The following is an 18,256-nucleotide window of genomic DNA, read 5'->3' on the forward strand; positions in this document are numbered from 1 at the left end:
CTTTCATATGATAAACCTTACCAATACTAGAAGAGTTTTTTCTAACTTTAATCCCATCTCTATTCTGAACGGGAAGAATCCCAGTAAGCTGGTAACTTCATGGAGGGTATAAAATTCTGGATACTTTTTTACTTGTTCAATGCAAGCTCTTAAAACTTGCTAGGAAATAAAAATCAAGAAAAATTCATTTGTATCATACTTCATTAACACTGCAACAGTAATGTTTTAGTTACATGTGATTATATAATTATTTAATCATAAAAGTTAGATTTGTTTTGTTAATCAGACTTTTACCAATCTGCACATTGTATATTCCTTGATTTAATTTTATTTTTCAAACAAATTTTTAACCTAGTTTCCTAAAACACTGATTTTAATAATACTAAAATTAGCAATCTTATTAAAATTAAAAATTAAAGACACATTTTTTATGCTACTTAAGAAACCATCAAATATAGCCACATGAAAATTTCAACAATGTATTTCAATAAAAGCAGATGCATGAATTATTAGAAATAAAGTTTAATACTCCAAAAAAATTCCCAAATACATGAATTAATGGAGAAGTTATATATACAAAATAAAATGAACAATTGTATAAGTAGTTTAAATGACGGAATACTTAGTATTTCCAGATATTTTGAGTTTGAGATAGACCATATTCACATAACTTTTATTGTAGTATATTATTATAATAATTCTGTTCTATTATTGTTTATTGTTGTTAATCTCTTAGTGTACCTAATTCAAAAATTAAGCTTTACCATAAGTATGTATGTATAGAAAAAATGTAGTATATGTAGAGTTTGGTATTATGTTCAGCTTCAAGCACCCACTGGGGTTCTTGGAATGTATTCTCCATGGATAAGGATAATCTAGATAGATCATTAAAAGACACAAACATATGAATATACTACAGTACACAGTTTTGAGATGTTAATATTTCTACTATTCAGCACATGAATAAAAGACCTACATACCACTTTATATAACTTGATTCTCTAAACTGAAAATACTGACAGTTCTCTAAGCTTTTTGCTAGATAATCACACATTTTTAGAATGTTATTACTGTAATCCACTTAGAAATTTACATAAATGTAATTTTGTTTTTACCTCTGTGAAGAGACGAGCATCATCAGAAAGCATATTATAATCCTGTGCACATTTCTTTGCAGAATTCTGTAAAAACTTTAGGAATTCAGCAACTTCTTCATTCACATGTTTCTTCATATCCTGAATTTTTAAAAAGCAGATAAGTCTTGGAATAAGAAGTTTCATTAAAAAGCAATCTCTTCTCAATCACTGCTCTAATAATTTGAATTTAATGAACAATTAACATATCAAATCCAAATCAGAAACCACAAATAAAAGTTAATATAAACTCTAGGAATGGGGTGTAGCTCAATGGTAGAGCATGGGCTTAGCATCTGTGAGGCTCTAGGTTCAACACAGCAAAAACTAAAAAACAAACAAACAAAAAAGAAATCCCCAAAACTTAAACTCCACAAAAACAGAAAAGCCAATGTCTGATACTATAATACATGCTTAGGAATTAATTTATTTTATATATTAAAAATAAAAAAGACAAACATCCCTATAGAAAAATGAGCAAACAATATGAACAGGCAAGATACAAAAAAAAAAAAAAAGAAATAAAAATGGCTGAGAAACACATAGAAAATACTTATTTTCATTAGTAATCAATGTAAATTAAATTAAGGTAAAATAAGAAATCACCATTTTACCCATATCCAATTAGAGGCAAAAGCAGGTAATGTACTACCTTAATGAAGGCAGTTTTTAAAAAGATTTTCATACAATAGTGGTACAAAGTGGCTTAAACTTGTTGCAGAAAAATTTATCCAAGTGCATGTGTAAATCACTTTGAAAACATGCATGATCTTTGATCTGACAATTTTATTTTAAAAATTTCATCTTAAGGAAGCAATCACAGATAAGAACGAAGAGTTTGCTAAAAAGATGTTCAGCATAGCATCACATATATAATTGAGAATGTGGAAACTACTTAAAGTAATAATTGAGCAATAATTTAAAACTGAAACAATAAGGTGTGTAAAGTTCCACTATAATTTGAGAGAGACATGCTCAGAATGCCTGATCTATATGAAAGGACCAACAAAAAAGGCACCAATGCTCTGCCAAGTAAACGTCTTACTTTTTCATTTTTGTAAATATGACTGTACCTAAAATAATAAAAGAAAATTTAAAATAAAAATTTTTCCTGATTTGTAATTTTTTTTCTTTTAGTGAAGCTGAAGAATAAAATACATACCAAATACTGCAAGTATTCATTTTTATTTATTCCAATAGCCTTTGAATTTGTAGAAATCTTTGCATATTTAACCAACAAGTCCACATAACTTCTTTGCTCTCTCTGTGAGAAACGAGAGAAACGAGGATAAGGAACTCTTGGTTTTGGAAGAAGAACCATTCCAACTGCGGTTTTAACTTTTTCCTCTGCTTGAGCTGCTGAACTAACTGCCGGCTCATTTTCTACAGAACTTGCTGAGGCATTCAAATTTTCCCCTATACGTCTGGAAAAAAAAAATACAATTTACAAATATGTGCTTTTCACATGAAGATTACTATCATGGAATTTCAAGATTCTCAATCATAAGGGAGAATATAGCATGATTAACAGAGTAAATTCTGGATTATTATCTAACTCTGACACCTGCATTTTGATGTTTAGTCATTTAGTACAGATTAAGTATTTTGCAGGAATGAATCACATTGCATACTTACCTTCAACTACCTGATGAAGAGGAAGAGACACACTATTACACTATTCAATTTAGAAGTTTTATCCCTTTTATTGAAGAGGGAAAATCATTCTTGCTCATTATATTTGTATTTATATTTTATTACAATGCTAGTTCTTTTTTAATGTTTAAATTCTCCAGTAACATATATTAGTTATATAATGAAAAAAAGCTACTAAGACCAGTTTAAAATAGGGTTACAAACTTAAAGTTAGTAAATTTACTGCAATTCTAAATTCTCTGGTTTCCTTTGCTTATCTCAAAATTTAAACAGAGCCAAGTGCAGTGGCACACACCTGTTATCCCAGCAACTTGGGAGGTTGAAGCAGGAGGATGGAAAGTCTGAGGTTAGCCTCAGCAACTTAGGGAGACCCTCAGCAATTTAGCAAGACTGTCTCAAAATAAAAAAGTTAAAATGTTGGGGATGTAGCTCAGTGGTAAAGCACCCCTTAGTTCAGTATCAAGCAATAAATTAATTAAGAAAATTCCAACAACTATAAGTTATATCTTAAGGAAACAGAAGTAGTTTTAGAAAGTTGTACAATCCTTTATCAGTCTTGTACATGTCTAAGTCCATGAAAATGTCCTTATGCAAAAGTAAAATCCTAGCATAAAGTAATGTAATATACTAGAAGAAAAAGTAGTGAATAGCTAGAGAACCTGTTATTAGATTTATTTATAAAGTGCTACTCTCAATTTTTAAAGAGGTCACCATACCACCTCAATTAATGCATATGACTACAAATTTCTTATCTTGTTCATAACTGTCGTTATTCTTGCTACTCAGTTATTGTAATCAACATTTTCAAGAAGAGAATTTATAATTCCACCAAAAACTTTCATTTTCTTGGTCTCTATAACTCTAATTTCCATGACAGCCATTATTTTTATAATTTAGCTCCAAATTAAACAATAATCCACAGAGGAAGAAAAACTAATAAGAAAGATGGATGTCTATATTGATTCATTCTTCATTCCATTTATTAATATTTATTGATGTTTATATGTGCAAGTCTATGCTAGATATTGAAAATACAACAAACACTGAATACAGTACAGTCTAGGCTCTCGAGAGTCTCAAGATCAAGTGGATTAGACAAATGAATGGAGAAGAAAGGTAAATATGTATATCAATCCGAAGTGGCTATGAATATTCTAGGTTTCCAAACAGAAAGTATCAAATAGGGGCCTGAGAAGAATTCAAAAGACATAATAATCAGGGATTAAGAGGGAAAATGGGAAGGAAGGAGAAATATACAGATACAGAAGGGTTATCACAAAAGGGAAAGTTTAAAGGTATTCAGAGGAGAGGAATACTGGATGCCTACAATGTGTAAAACTGTCTTGCACAGTTTTTAAAGTGTTATCCTAACACTATATTCTATTTTCTCTATCATTCTTTTGTGATATAGTTTACCTAACTTCTCTTAAATACAATCTTATTGTTTTGTTTTAACACAAGAATCACATGTTAAAAATGTGCTCTACCACTAACTACCTACCCCAGCCCTCCCAATCTTATTCATAAATTTTAACTACTGCATCTCATTACATCATTATATCATCTGACATAGTGATTTCATTGCAATTTACCTATTAAAATACATATATAATGTAAATAACGTTCCTTTCATTTTATATTCATGTACTTCGGATGTATTGTTTTTTAAAATTATGTCTAGGGTAATTATTAGCTATTCATTTCATTCAGGCTGGTAACAGAAGTGTCTTATTTCTTACATACATTTGTTATGAAAAGTTGAAGTTATTATGTACAGCTATAATGCACCAATAAAAAAGTGGGAGGGTTTTGGCCTGATCAGGTTGCAAAGCATTAATTTAGATCTATGTCTAGACAAAGGATCAGTTAAGCCCCATCCAAAAGCAGCACTGATTTGCTTTAAATCAACTTTATAATACTAGAATAAATATGGTAAAAATTCCAAAACTTGAAAATAGTAATTTGTGAAAAAGATTTAGGCCTCCCCCATATAAAACAAAATATTCAAAAGTACCCTCTTAGAGCAAACCATGAATAAAAAGCTAATTAAAAGCACTGATTTTTTAATGGGGAAAAATTTTTGGAAAATAAAATTAGAATGCTCAGGTTGGCTCTAAAAACAATACATGTGAAAGAAGACATACTTAGTTACTAAGTTTCTCCAATAACTATACAAAAATAAGCACATTTTAGGTTAACAAAATGAATATTAACTGCTGATCTTGGGAGAAATGTATTACAGAAAATTGATTTTTCACTAGAAAATGTCTTGAGAGCTATTCAAACTTAACAGTATTGTGTCCGCAACTCTTAACAATACTGCTTCACAGCTGTCTCTCTGAATATGAGAACATGTCTGTCCTTGTGGCACAAACTGGCAAATTTAATTAAGCTGCTGCAGCAACAAGATGCTGACTCAGATATGCCAGAGTAGGAATGTCAAGAAATTCTAGCAGTTTAAATTGGCTACATTCAGCAAAGAATGAAATGGCAGCACATCAAGATCATCTCCAAGTGCAGTACTGTCAAAATCTTCATCAGAGTGCGAACCAAAAGCATCTGATAGGGTTTTTCTATTCACATTTACAACATTATATTTTATTTCACTTGATAGTTTGAAGCTTCCTCCTTTTGTTTTGTCAACTACCCAGTCTCCTTTTTACTTAACATGTCTATGGGGGGAAGATTCCCAACTGTTAGTTTCCTATACTTTTATCTACTGATTTGGCAGCTTCTTTATAAGTAGCATTTGGAAATTATGCTTTTGGCCTCCAACTCATGTCTACCTGTTATCTTCTGTGTTTGATTTACTTTTTATGTTGAAAGGATTAAAACTTCATTTCTTTTCTACTTTAAGTCGTTTTCCTCCTTGTTAGTTTAAAACTCAGTTACAAATGTCTGTAAACAGAATATTTAATTTTTTAAAAAGGCAAATGTTTATAATGGTTATTTCTACATAAATGGCTCACAGGGCATTTTAATTTTCTGGTTTATTCTTAGGTAAACTTTCCAAACATTCTTTAAAAACATAATTTATTTGTAATGTTTCATATAAAAATAACACTATGTTAACTTTTTAATATTATTATATGCAAAACACTATTTTAGCAGTCTTTTCATTTATAAACACATATGGTGCAAAAGAAAAGCTTTTTATGTTGAAATTAGGAGTAAAAAGCCTTTTGTGGAAAGATGAGGAAAAGGGTTGAAGAAAATCTCCTAGTTTTGAAAGTAGCAATAATAAAGGTATCAATATTTTTCCAACTGTCGATGAGCACAAAAAATACAAAATTAGGGATGATAATAATTTTATATTTCTTCCTGGTATTTCCCCAAGAAAACCGTTGTAAATCAGCAAAGGCTCAAATCCATTCCTTACTGTAGTAATACTTAATAAAACTTAAGGCTAGGAAAACAGTCTAGAAACACATATCAATTTCTTATGTCTGTTTTAATACTAAAAAGTAAATTATCCTAATGAATTATTTTGTACTGCATAAAAATGTAAAGAAAAGCAAGTATAGTTTAAGAAAAAAGATTATTAGGAGTTTGGAATACTCACTTGCCAGCAAAACGTCCTCTCCTTTATACAAAGCTGGGCTATATAACCCACACCTAAGATATGGTGAAAAAACTGGACTTGAAAAGAACGGTTAAATTAAGAAGCAGTGGCAGGATGATGAAGATTAATAATAGAAAATTTTTAGTTTAAAATGATGATGGCTGAGATAAAAAGTTCAAAAAATGGTATGAAGTTTTTAAATTTTTTTTTTTGGTACCAGGGATTGAACCCAGGGCGTTTATAATCACTGAGCCATATTCCCAGCTACCCCCACCCTCCTTTTTTAAAATTTTGAGATAGGTTCTCATTAAGTTGATTAGGGTCTCTCTAAGTTGCTGAGGCTGGCTTTGAACTCCTGATATTCCTGCCTCAGCCTCCTGAGCCACTGGGATTATAGGAATGTGTCACTATGCCCAGCTGAAGATTTTTAATAAAAGGTAAAGACATGTTTTTTAAATCCTAGTATACTAGAATTTGATAGGCATTCTTTGATTCAAATAATCAATGGCAATTCTTTATTTAAGTGATAAGTTTATGAAATCAGTTATTTCTAAGAAATGATACAAGTTGAATCACAAAGACATTTGAAAGTGTTTTGTTTTTTTTTTTTGTGCTACTGGAGACTGAATCCAGAGGTGCTTTTCTGAGCTTCATCTGCAGCCCTTTCTTAAAATTCTTTTATCTTACTGAATTGTGGAGGCTGACCTGGACTTATAATCCTTCTGCCTCAGCCTCCTGAGAAGCCAGGCATGTGCCACTGAACCTGGCTGTTAATGTTTTTAATACCAATTTGGCAATATACATTAAAATAAATGTATGCATACCCTCCACTTACTACTATACATACTATGTTCCTGTTGTGTACAAAAAAGGACAGTTATATTAATTTTTGTGTGTATTACAATATGCATATATCTACTATAAGCTAAGTCAATTCCACAAATTCATCATTCATCTTAAGAAGTTCAGATTCAAAAGGCTGAGTTTAGAGTGCAATATCAGTTATTGTTAAAATGTAAGTGTCTTATGATCAGCCACAATGAGAAGTCTGGAGATGAGAATACCAAAATATTTTGAAAAATGCCACAACCAAAATACTAGGAAAAAGCTAAGAGAGTGAGGTCGTGCTAGAGCTGAGAGCTCATTGATGCCTCTGAGAGGAGCAGTTTAGTACAGTAGTGAGGTTGGACGTCAGATTAGAGTGCAACGTGGGTGGGATATACAGTGAATGGAAGAGGTTTTTTATTTAAAAAAACAAATAAATGTGTTTTCTAATGCATTCTGTCAATCTGCCTTTTGAGTGGGAAGCTTAATTCATTCACATTAAAGTAATTGTTGACAAGGAAGAACTTACTATTTTCTGCTAATCATTTTCTCTGTCTTAAAGCTTTTTTGGCTCCTCATTTCTTTCCAGTAAGCATATATTAGTCTTTAAATAAGTCTAAGAACAAATGAGGGAAGAGTAAGAAAGTAACTGGTGGGGGTCAGGCATGTGGAGTTCATGGATTATTTTAAAAAATTTAAGCACACACATACACTGATTGAGATGATTGAAAATGAGAGAGAACAAAGATACAGGAAAAAGAGGGGGTAATACTGATAAGGCAGGAAAAGATTGGGGGGGGGGGTATGCTTAGTCCATTATAAAAGGAAAAAGGATAAAAGTGAATGCTGAACTCCCCTAGGGGAGCTCCCTAATTCTGCATCTGCTGGTTTTCAGATTAATCCACAATAGAGTAGAAACAGTCAATCAAAAAGAAAAGAGCTGCTACAGGCAAGTGAACAGTAAGAAGTGAAAATTACTACTGAGTAGTGATTTTCATACCAGAAAGGAAAAAAAATCTTTGGCAATTTGGCACTTATCTATTAAACTCTAAAATGTATTTACTTTTTAACTAAACAATTCAATTTCTGTGAATTTATCTTCTAGAAATAACTGCAAAAAAATTCACCAATATATTGTTTGTAACTACAAAAAAGAGGAATACAACATAGAACTAGCTAAATGAATTAAAAAATACATCTATACAACAAAGCGATATATAACCATCAAGACTAGGGTGAAAAGATTAAAATACATACATATATATATATATATATATATATATATATATATGAGACCATGGAAAGAAATACATTATTTCATATTGACTTCTTTTTTCTGTGACAAAATATTATTTTCAATGGAAAAAGCAAACTATAAAACAGTTTTAACGGGTTTAAAACAGTATTTTTCAGTTTTTATAGCATGATCCCATTTTTTTGTGTGTATATGTTAATATATGAAGAAAGGTAAATACCAAAGTGTTAACAATAGCTTTCTTACATTTTCTATCTTCTATAATTTGAATAATGGAGATAATTATAAAACTTCGAATATCAGAAAAAAACACAATTAAATATGAAAATAATCAAATATTTTACCTGTTAGATAAAATACAGAGTTCTTTTAAACTTGGAGCCAAGGAATGGTCTTTATAATTTTCTCGAGAGAAAAATGTCTTATGGCCATTTTTTGGGGAAACATCCCTAGAAACAAAGTAATTTACTTTCATTTGACAATTCAAAATCTCATGTTAGACAAAGAAACATAATAGTATCTAATTTCTGACTATATGCCCTCTATCCAAACCCTTTCCCAATCACTTCTTAATGTTTAATTTCATATACCAGATCTGTGAGCTTAGATGTTTTACTTTTCAGACACCAAGCTCAGGCGGATTATGATATTCTATAACTCCAACAATCAACCTTTCTTTTTCTATAGTACCAAATTAAATAACTGTCAGAGGTTTGAGAGTTAAAGATAGAACAGAATGAAGTACAATCAAGAGTCTGTCATGGGCAGGACTCATCTCTGGTTGTGAGGCATAACATTAAGATGCCTGATTATTGAAAAAAAAAAATGCTTCTCAATTTATTTTTGTTTCATGCATTACTGTTCTAGTCCAAAAGACTGAACATCCAACCTATTTTTCTGAAACTGGAAAATGGGATAAATGGTGTGCCTTTGCTAAAAATCACCTCTATAATAATATATGATTTTTCATAACATTGTATGTAATTAATTGAGGCTAATATAACATAACCAATGCTTTCCAGAGAGTAAGCTTTCCCCCAAATGATGGCAAGTGAAGTTAAAAAACTGAAAACACGGAGAATCCAGGGAGTACAATGATTACTAGGATTTTGTGAAAAAGGATAGTTCCAAAGCCTATAATACTGTGTAAAGGTTCTAAACCACAATTGGTTTCATAGTCAGTTGCATATATGAATAACTGCACATCATCTGAACACTTACTTTACAGTATTAGCCAGGAACACAAATGTGCATGTAACTTAAAACCTACAACAAAACACTCCAATCAAATGCAACTTCTAGTCCCATTTCCAAATGGGAAATCCTAGCATATATGGTTCACGTTTATCTTTTACTGTTTTTAAAGGTATTTATCCAAAAAAGAGAAAAAAATAAAACAAACACTAAGATTAAGGTATTATAGTAAAATCAGAATTTCTTACTTGCTATGGACCATGGTAAAGTTTCCTATTATTTCAGCATGGTAATATTTCCATAACATCTCATTAAATTCTAAGGTTTCCTCATATAATTCTAAAACAAAGTCAAGGGCCTCAGGTATTATGGAATTCTTTGGAGATGCAAACACTATTCATTACTGAACATACTGACTTAAAAGTTCTTTAAGTCAGGCACTATTTTAAAAATCTTTGTCATCTCTTTGTGACTTTTGTATCCTCCTTTGCTGGCTTAGTAAATGTGTGTTAAAATGAACTAGGGCAGCAATGTAGTATAGCAATATGATAGTTACATAAAACCACTATATTTGTTAGATGCCTACAAAACTATGATATTACTTAACTGGGTTCTCTATTAGCAAAGTTCTCACATTTCTAAAATACAGAATACAGTCTGCATTTATATAATCTTTTGAGACAGATTCTACTATAACAAAAATAAGTGTGTCTATTCTTAAAGATGGTCTTTTTATTATTTGTATGGAAATAGGAAAGTTTTTAGAAAATTCCAGCATCTCTCCTTCACAACATACCAACAATAAAGACATGATGGAAGTATATCTAATAAAAATTTGAGTGCTCAATTGTCACTTTAGGAGTGGAAGTGCAGTAATTATATCTCAAAAGTATTTATTACATGAAGATGAGAACAGGATAAATTCTGAGATCCTGATCTTTCCTCTTTTATTTCTTCCAAACCTGTTCGGGCCAAAAGCTCTCCTTTCCTATGTCAACCACCAGCTGGACTTCACTCCTATTCAGTTGATTAGGTAGAGAGAGAACTCACCAGTTTAGCCTTGGTTCACTCATGGTCATGCTGGAACTCATCTTCCTAGATTTCTGCTTCACTCTAGCCCACGATTTGGCAGGTGGGAAGTAAGGTTTTCAAGAGGTAGGATCCCTCCAGATTCTACACTCAACCGAGGAAAAACAAAAGGTCAAAATCAAAAGCAAGGGATTGGCCAAGGCCCAGCTGCACTTTATTAGGTGAGAAAGAACATATGCCCTAAAACGACAGTGGCCACCTAGAACAGACAGATGAACGTTCCCAAGGTTCTTTGCATCAGAGCAGTACAATAAGTCCTTTTCCATTTAACTTATGCCAGGAGGGTCAGTCTTAGAATACTCACTGAGGAAATAAGAGCCAAAACAGAATGGTGTTCTCACTGCTTACACACTAGATCATTTCATGGAAGGGAGATGTAGGTCTTAGCTCTGCCTAATTCCCTTACTGCCAAAATGAATCCTGCTTCCATTTCCCCAATCATATACCATTACGGGGCACATTCTGACAAATGCATGGCAAAAGCTGCCTAGCTATCAAGAAATTTAGATCTTTCAAAGAAAACCTTACATTTGATGAAACTCAGGTTCAGGAAACTTAAAGTGACAATTCACAGGATCACTCACAGGTTATTATCAGGCCTCAAAATCGGGCTTGACCTCTCCATGTTACCATGAGTAGGCTGATAAAATGGCATAGGGGGTAAAAGTCAAATTTAGGAATCTGTCTGTATCTTGGCCCCTGACGGGCCTGACCAGCTCCCACTTAATCCACCTTTCATACTTAGATCAGGGTGGGGCTGGGGAGGATGTGCAGATGAAGGCAAAATGTATGTCTGAGAGAAAAGAGAGCGCAGAAAGAAAAGCAAGTTGCAGGAAGGCAAGTAAAGGAGTGGGCAGAGTAGGGTAAGAAGCCGCGCCAGAACCGGGAGCTGAGAGCCCGGGGCCGCCATGTTCTTTCCTCCCGCCCCTCAAGAGCGCTCCCGGCGCCTTCCCTGCCGCTTCTGGACTGCAAAGCAGCCTTTCCGCCCACCTCACGGTCCGCGGCGGCTCGGCCCCGGCGCGGGCCCCACGCCACACTCGCTCCGCCCCACTCCGCACACTCACGCGCGTCCTGAGAAGGCTAATTTAAAGGACGTGGCCGCGCAGACTTGGCTCTGCGTGATGACGCCACCCGAGACGCAGTGGGTGGGGCCTGCGTGCCTGAGGGGCACGGCTAGCCTGCTTGCGTCTTGCTGGTGGTTCTGGCTGCAAAACCCCTGGTTCTTGAAGGGTAGAGGGGGTTGGGACTTTTCGTTATTATAGAAAGCCCTGATCTTGGTGTGTTTCTGTTGGGCTGGGCGCGGGGCGGGGGTGTGGTGATAAATTGGAAAAAGCACAGATTTGATGATTGTGACCCTAGCCAAGCTCTTAATTTCCCTATAACTCTAATTACCCATCTGTAAAATGAAGATGATATTATGTACTTCATAGGGTTTTGGAAATGCCTAAATGGAGCAAGGGATGAAGTTGTGCTCAGCACAGTATCTGGCACAAAGTAGGGCTTCACTACATGCTGTTTCTCCTGATTGCCGCTCCCTGTTCCATTTTGATGTAAGGTTCCTCTAATGGTCCCTTGGTTCTTAGTCTGCTTTTGTTCTCATGTTTTATGAAAGACTTATTGAGCACTTTATACAGCGTGCTTGGTGCTGGGTACACATGAGACTAAGCCTCAATATAATTTTTTCTAGAGCTTTTGATCTCTGGGACTCTTAAGGTATTTACATTAAAATGAAACAATAGAAAATGATAAACTACACAAGAAAGTTGTTATGTTTTGGATCTTAACTCTTCTCCCAAAGACCCATATGTTAAGGGCTTGTTGGCCAGCCTGTCGCACTCTTAGGAGACAGTGCTTTCTTTATGAGGTAGGGTCTTGTTGAAGTTAAGTCATTGAGGGCCTGTCAATGAAGTAATATTGGGACCCTCAGCCCTTTTCTCTTTGCTTCTCTGCCACCATTCGGTGAACACTTTTGCTATTCTGTGCCATGATGTTCTGAGCAGTACATGATATTCTGCCTTGCCAGGGTAAAAAGTCACCAGGGACTGAAAGCTGAGCCAAAATAAACCTTTTCTCCTTCAAATTGTTTATCTTAGGTATTTTATCACAGCAATACAAATCCAACACAAGAGGTAAATAGAAAACAGTTGGAGAGGGAGAGAAATTAACGTGAGCTGTGAAAAGCAGCTTTAAATGTGCAAAGACTTGGTCAACTTCCTGCAAGACAGAATCTAGTCAGTCCAGAGGCAAGAAAAAGGAAGTAGAGAAAAAACTTAAGTGATGAGCTACCAGACTGAAAGTGAAGTATCTCTCTAGAGGACAATCTTTAAGGAAAACTGATTTAGGAGCGGTTCATATAGGAGATTGATGATTGCAGACTGGTGGGTGCCTGCTCACAAGTGGAGGCTTATAGCCAAAGGACACACATCTGCTTTTAATTGCCTGGTTGCAAGATGTTTTTCAGTTCTGCAAATCTCAAGAAAAACAGTGATGATTTTTGTCAACTTCATTATTTCCACAGGTTATTCTTTGCAAAGTAACTAGTTTAGATTAAGGCATGAGGGTGGAGCCTCTATGATGGGATCAGTGCTCTTTAAAGAAGAGAAACCAATGTTCAACAAATAGGTATTAATATATGCTTTTCTTTAAAATATAGGAAATGAATAAATCAGTGGAGGTAGCATTGTAAACAAACATTATAATACAAAGAGGAAATGGCATACAGACATATAGAAGATTCTATGTGAACACCAAAGAGGAAGGAACTCATACTGATGAACACAATTTACAGATTGCTTTAGAGAATTTTAATATACATGGGATCTTTTAAATTGTTTAAGGTCTTTATTATATTAACATATTAATTGTACATATTAATTGGATTTACTGTGATATTTTCATATATGTATACAGCATATACATGTATATGCATGGATATATCCATTCACCCTTCTACTCTCACATCACCCACCTACCCATTCCCTGTTCCTAGTAATTACTGTTCTATTTTCAGACTGACTTTCTTGTTTTAGTTTCCACATAGGAAAGAGAACATTAAATCCTTGCCTTTCTGTGTCTGGCTTATTTTTCTGACATGGTATCCTCCAGTTTCATTAATTTTGCTGCAAATAACAGGATTTCACTCCTCTTTATGAATGCAATAATATTCTGCTGTGTATATATACCATATTAGTGCATTTATCTAATGATGGGGACTTAGGCTGATTCCATATTTTATCTATTGTGAATAGTAGTGCAGTAAACATGGGCATGCAGGTATCTCTTTGTGTGAGGGGAAAAGAAGATCATTGGACTAGAAAGGGGAAGGGAGGCAGAGCTGGTCTTCATGCCATTCTAAAAATTTTGGACTTTATTCTTTGGGTTATGGGAACCTCTGTATGTGTGTATATTAAACAGCTTCACTGAACTGTAATCCACATACCATAATTCACTCCTTTTAATTATACCATGAAGTAACTTATAGTAGATGTACAGAGTTTTGCAACCGTCATTACTACCCACTTTTAGAACATTTTCATTACCCTAAAAAATTAATTGTGCACAAAGCAGTTAATCCTTTTTACCTTTATCTGCAGACAACTACAAATCTACTTTCTGGCTCTGTATATTGTCCTTTCTAGATGTTTCATGTAAATGTAGACTATGTAGTCTTTTGCAGCTGGCTGCTTTGCATAGTGTTTTTAGGATCATCCATGTCTCCATATGTATTAGTAGGCCATTCCTTTGTGTTGCTGCTAAGTGCTTGTTTATGGATGTTTCTCATTCTGTTTACCCATTCAACATTTGATGAACATTCAGATGGTTTCCACTTTTGGGCTATTATGAATAATATTGCTGATAACATTGACATAAAATCTTTATGTGAACTTTGTGTTTTTATTTCTCTTGAGTAGTCTAGGAGTGGAGTTGCTGAGTGGTAAATTTTTTGATTAAGTTTTTAAGAGAGAGCCACATTGCTTTCCAAAGTGAGTGGAATATTTGTGTGTGTGTGTGTGTGTGTGTGTGTGTGTGTGTGAGAGAGAGAGAGAGAGAGAGAGAGAGAGAGAGAGAGAGAGAGAGATTTTTAAGTAAAAGAAAGATCTGGTTTTCCATTTCTGCTGAATTAAGGAACAAATAAACCCAGAAGTTGAATGAGAAACTTGGAAAGAATTTATAACAATCTGTACTTGTTTTGAGTTTATAATGTTTCATGGGACCAAAATTTCAAAAATTCTTAAAGCTACAAGCACTGACTAAGTGAAATGATCTCAGTTGTTACTGGGTGTATATTTCTTCTTGTAGTCTACATAAAGATAGAGAAATGTGCAAGATTGTCTTTTTTTAAAATCACTTTATCAGTACTGAGTCATTTTCCTACCCCTCTGATAATGAGCTTCCTTTGCTTGATTTGGAGTGAACACAGCCTTGGAGAGTTTATAGCTTGATCACTACTTCATTCACTGAATTTCTTCATAAACCATACATAAGATGCTTGCAGAATGAGAATCCAGAAATGGTCCTTTGGCAAAAAGGTTTTAGTCTAGTAATTGATTAGAAAATTTGAGGAAATATTGTTGCTAATACCAGTTTGTCAAATCAAGATTGTCAGTAATGGTATTTCAGGTGGGTAAGGAGCCATCGTCAATTCTAAAACCCAGCAAAATACTCTGGCTCTGTGTTGGATTAGAATAGCTAAAGTGTTCAGATTGCTTTGCTTACAAGATTTTTTTTTGGTACCAGGGATTGAACCCAGAGGTGCTTAACCATTGAGTCACATCCCCAGCTCTTATTATTTTTTTATGACAAGACAGCGTCTCATTAAATTGCTTAGGACCTTGCTGAGTTGCTGAGGCTGGCTTTGAATTTGTGATTCTCCTGTCTCAGCCTCCTGAGAAGCTGGGATTACAGGTGTGTACCATGGCTCCTGGCAAAAGATAATATTCTCTAAAATATATTTTGGTGTGTTTTGTATTATATAGTCCTTGGGCTTAAAAAAAAAAAAAGGCCCAGCTATAATTGTTCATGTGAAAGCTGAGCTTTTATAAGGAATACTTAGTATCCCAAAAAGAAAGGGAAATGATAGCAGAGATAATTCCAAGTAATTTAAAAGTTATGTATATTTGTCTTTAGGATGTGGTATGCATTTTACTTGGGTAAAAAGACAAGGGTAGAAGTGGTGGCCATGGGACTTGGTAGGAGATCACTTTGTTAATTTGGGGTGAGACTAAAATTAAAATGAATTGTGCATGAACCATAGAACAATTGATAGATGAAGCAACTTCTTCTCCACAAAGGGGAAGTTATATGAAATTTAAAATATTTGAGAAGTCAACCAACAAAAATGATAAAATATTTGATGATTGCTGAGAGGTTACTATGTTTTACTAGTATATTTTTCCTCCTAAGGATAAAAAGTTCCAGAGTCTTGCAAAAAGACTAGTTTGTTAACTCTTTCCAATATTAGAATTAAATGGCATTGGGGAAAAACAGGATTTTTCTTAGCTCACATCTGGAGATATGGTGAAAGAACAGCATTCCCGTTAGTCTTGTAGGATTAGGTTTCTGCCACTGTTTAGAGGTGGAGGCAGGGGACAGTGGCTGTAGATGCCATTAGTGTGATTCTTCTGGGAATCAGGAGGGTCCTTTTGTCAAAAAGTCCCTCCTTTCAGCATTTTAATTTCCACATAATTGTACACATTGATACAGTGTGACATTTGGATACAGGCATACAATCTATAATGATTCATTCAGGGTAATTGGCATTTCTGTTGCCTTAAACATTGATCATTTCTTTGTGTTGGGCATTTTGAAAATCCTCTCTTCTAGCTATTGTTTAATCTATAGTAAGTTGATGTTAACTATAGTCACTCCGTTCTGCTGAAAAACACTGGAACTTACCTTTTTATCTACCTCTATTTTGATACTTATTATCTGCCCTTTCTATTCCTGCTACCCTTCCCTGTCTCCAGCCCCTGGTAATCACTATTTTACTCTCTGCTAGTATGAGATCAAGTTTTTTTTTTTTTAAGCTTCCACATATGAGAGAGAATATGCAATATTTTTCTTTCTGTGACTGATTTATTTCATTTCACATAATGTCCTCTAGGCTCATCCATGTTGCTGTAAATGACAGAAAAATTTTCTCCATGCTCCCAAGTTTCTTAAATCCCTAACATGTGAAAGCATCTTCTTTTCTTCCTTTCTCTGGTGACTTGTATGACATGAATAGTCTCTCCTACACTTCTTGTCCTACACTTCTATAGCTTTGAACAGTACTGGGCCCATTTTCAGTTTCTTGTTCAAAAGAGGAAGGAACCAAGGTGCTGAGCTGCGCCTCTGCGTGGCAGTTATCTTTCTTTGCACAAAGAGCATGGCGCATGTTCTCATAGACCAGTTAGGAGAAGCTGAGCTTTGGCACCTGTCCATTTGATCCAAATGCATATCGGGTGTCCAATTTTGAGAGGCTAGACTGATTGCTTGATCTTCCCTCATGAAAAAGTTTAGTAGTAACAGTAGCAACCAACACATTCTTGTGGTCAGGTCTTACCTGCTAGTCTTTCCTAGAGTTTATTAATAATGTGGTATTTGTTGTCCTTTCTGATTTTCCTGTGAGATATTGTGACATTCTTATAAGCAGCTTCTTCTTCCTCTTTTTTGTACCAGGGATTGAACCCAGGCTCAGCCCTTTCTATTTTTTTACTTTGAGACAAGGTCTCATTAATTTGCTTAGGGCCTTGATAGGTTGCTGAGGTTAGCTTTGAATGTGCAGTCCTACCTCAGCTTCCCGAGCCACTAGGATGTAGGTGTGCTCCATCACACCTGTAAGCAGAATTCTAAGAAGTCCCTTTTATTCTCCCATGAAGTTCCCTCCTGGACACTGAGCAAGCTCATCTGAGATACAGAAGAGCATACTCATTATTTTTAGAAGTTTAAGTATAAATTTGGGCAAAGGCCTCAAGGTGACAGATTTCACATTTTGAACTTCATTATTTTAACTAACAATTTCCTCAGACACTAAACAGCAGTACATAGTTATAATTATGTAGAACTTGATGGTCTACAAAGATTTCATGTGTACAATAACATCTCACTCTTCCTTTTCTCATAGTTGGAAATAGAAGCAGGATTCGGGACAGTTTTCTACATGCTGTGAATTTGGGGATCAATTACAATATTTATTGAATGCCTCCTGATCTTAAGGGAGGCTTAGGCACTCTAGAGTATGTAGAGAAAAATGCCAACTCAGTTGCCTTTGTTCTGGCTTCATAATATTTCACAACTCAAATAACCTTGATATTATTTTAAAAATAATTCATGCTAAGGTTGTTGCACCATTAAAGTGCATTTAGCTGATGTTAGGTTTATGGTTCACCCCTAAGTGATCTCAAGAGGAGAGTGGGGAATGGGACAATGACAGTGCAGGTCAGTCATGGCATCATTTCTGTCATTCCATTTCAACCATTTCTAAAGCAAAGATGACAAAGTACAGTATGCATTCAGGATTTCTCTGATGCTCAAGGAAGGTGTCAATTTTCAGTCAAGCACCTT

At 34.5% G+C, this 18,256-nt stretch overlaps 1 protein-coding gene across 3 annotated transcripts in view; it reads right to left on the reverse strand.

Moving 5' to 3' along the window:
• Ice2 (interactor of little elongation complex ELL subunit 2) overlaps positions 1–11,833 on the reverse strand; it is a 48,157-nt gene extending 36,324 nt beyond the window's left edge. The window contains exons 1-6 of one of the 3 annotated variants that reach the window (XM_071608335.1): positions 11,776–11,833; positions 10,673–10,795; positions 8,773–8,877; positions 2,296–2,557; positions 1,116–1,235; positions 22–159 (exon numbers count right to left, since the gene is read on the reverse strand). In XM_071608335.1, coding sequence (XP_071464436.1) covers positions 22–159; positions 1,116–1,235; positions 2,296–2,557; positions 8,773–8,877; positions 10,673–10,713 — 666 coding nt within the window. In that variant the 5' untranslated portion in view covers positions 10,714–10,795; positions 11,776–11,833. Of the gene's footprint in view, positions 1–21; positions 160–1,115; positions 1,236–2,295; positions 2,558–8,772; positions 8,878–10,672; positions 10,796–11,701 lie in introns of those variants that run through there. The other 2 variants (XM_027926213.2, XM_071608336.1) reach the window with 2 other exon arrangements.
• Positions 11,834–18,256: the final 6,423 nt, after the last annotated feature.

This window comes from Marmota flaviventris, chromosome 2 (genome assembly GCF_047511675.1).
Source record: "Marmota flaviventris isolate mMarFla1 chromosome 2, mMarFla1.hap1, whole genome shotgun sequence".
NCBI classification, from domain to species: domain Eukaryota; kingdom Metazoa; phylum Chordata; class Mammalia; order Rodentia; family Sciuridae; genus Marmota; species Marmota flaviventris.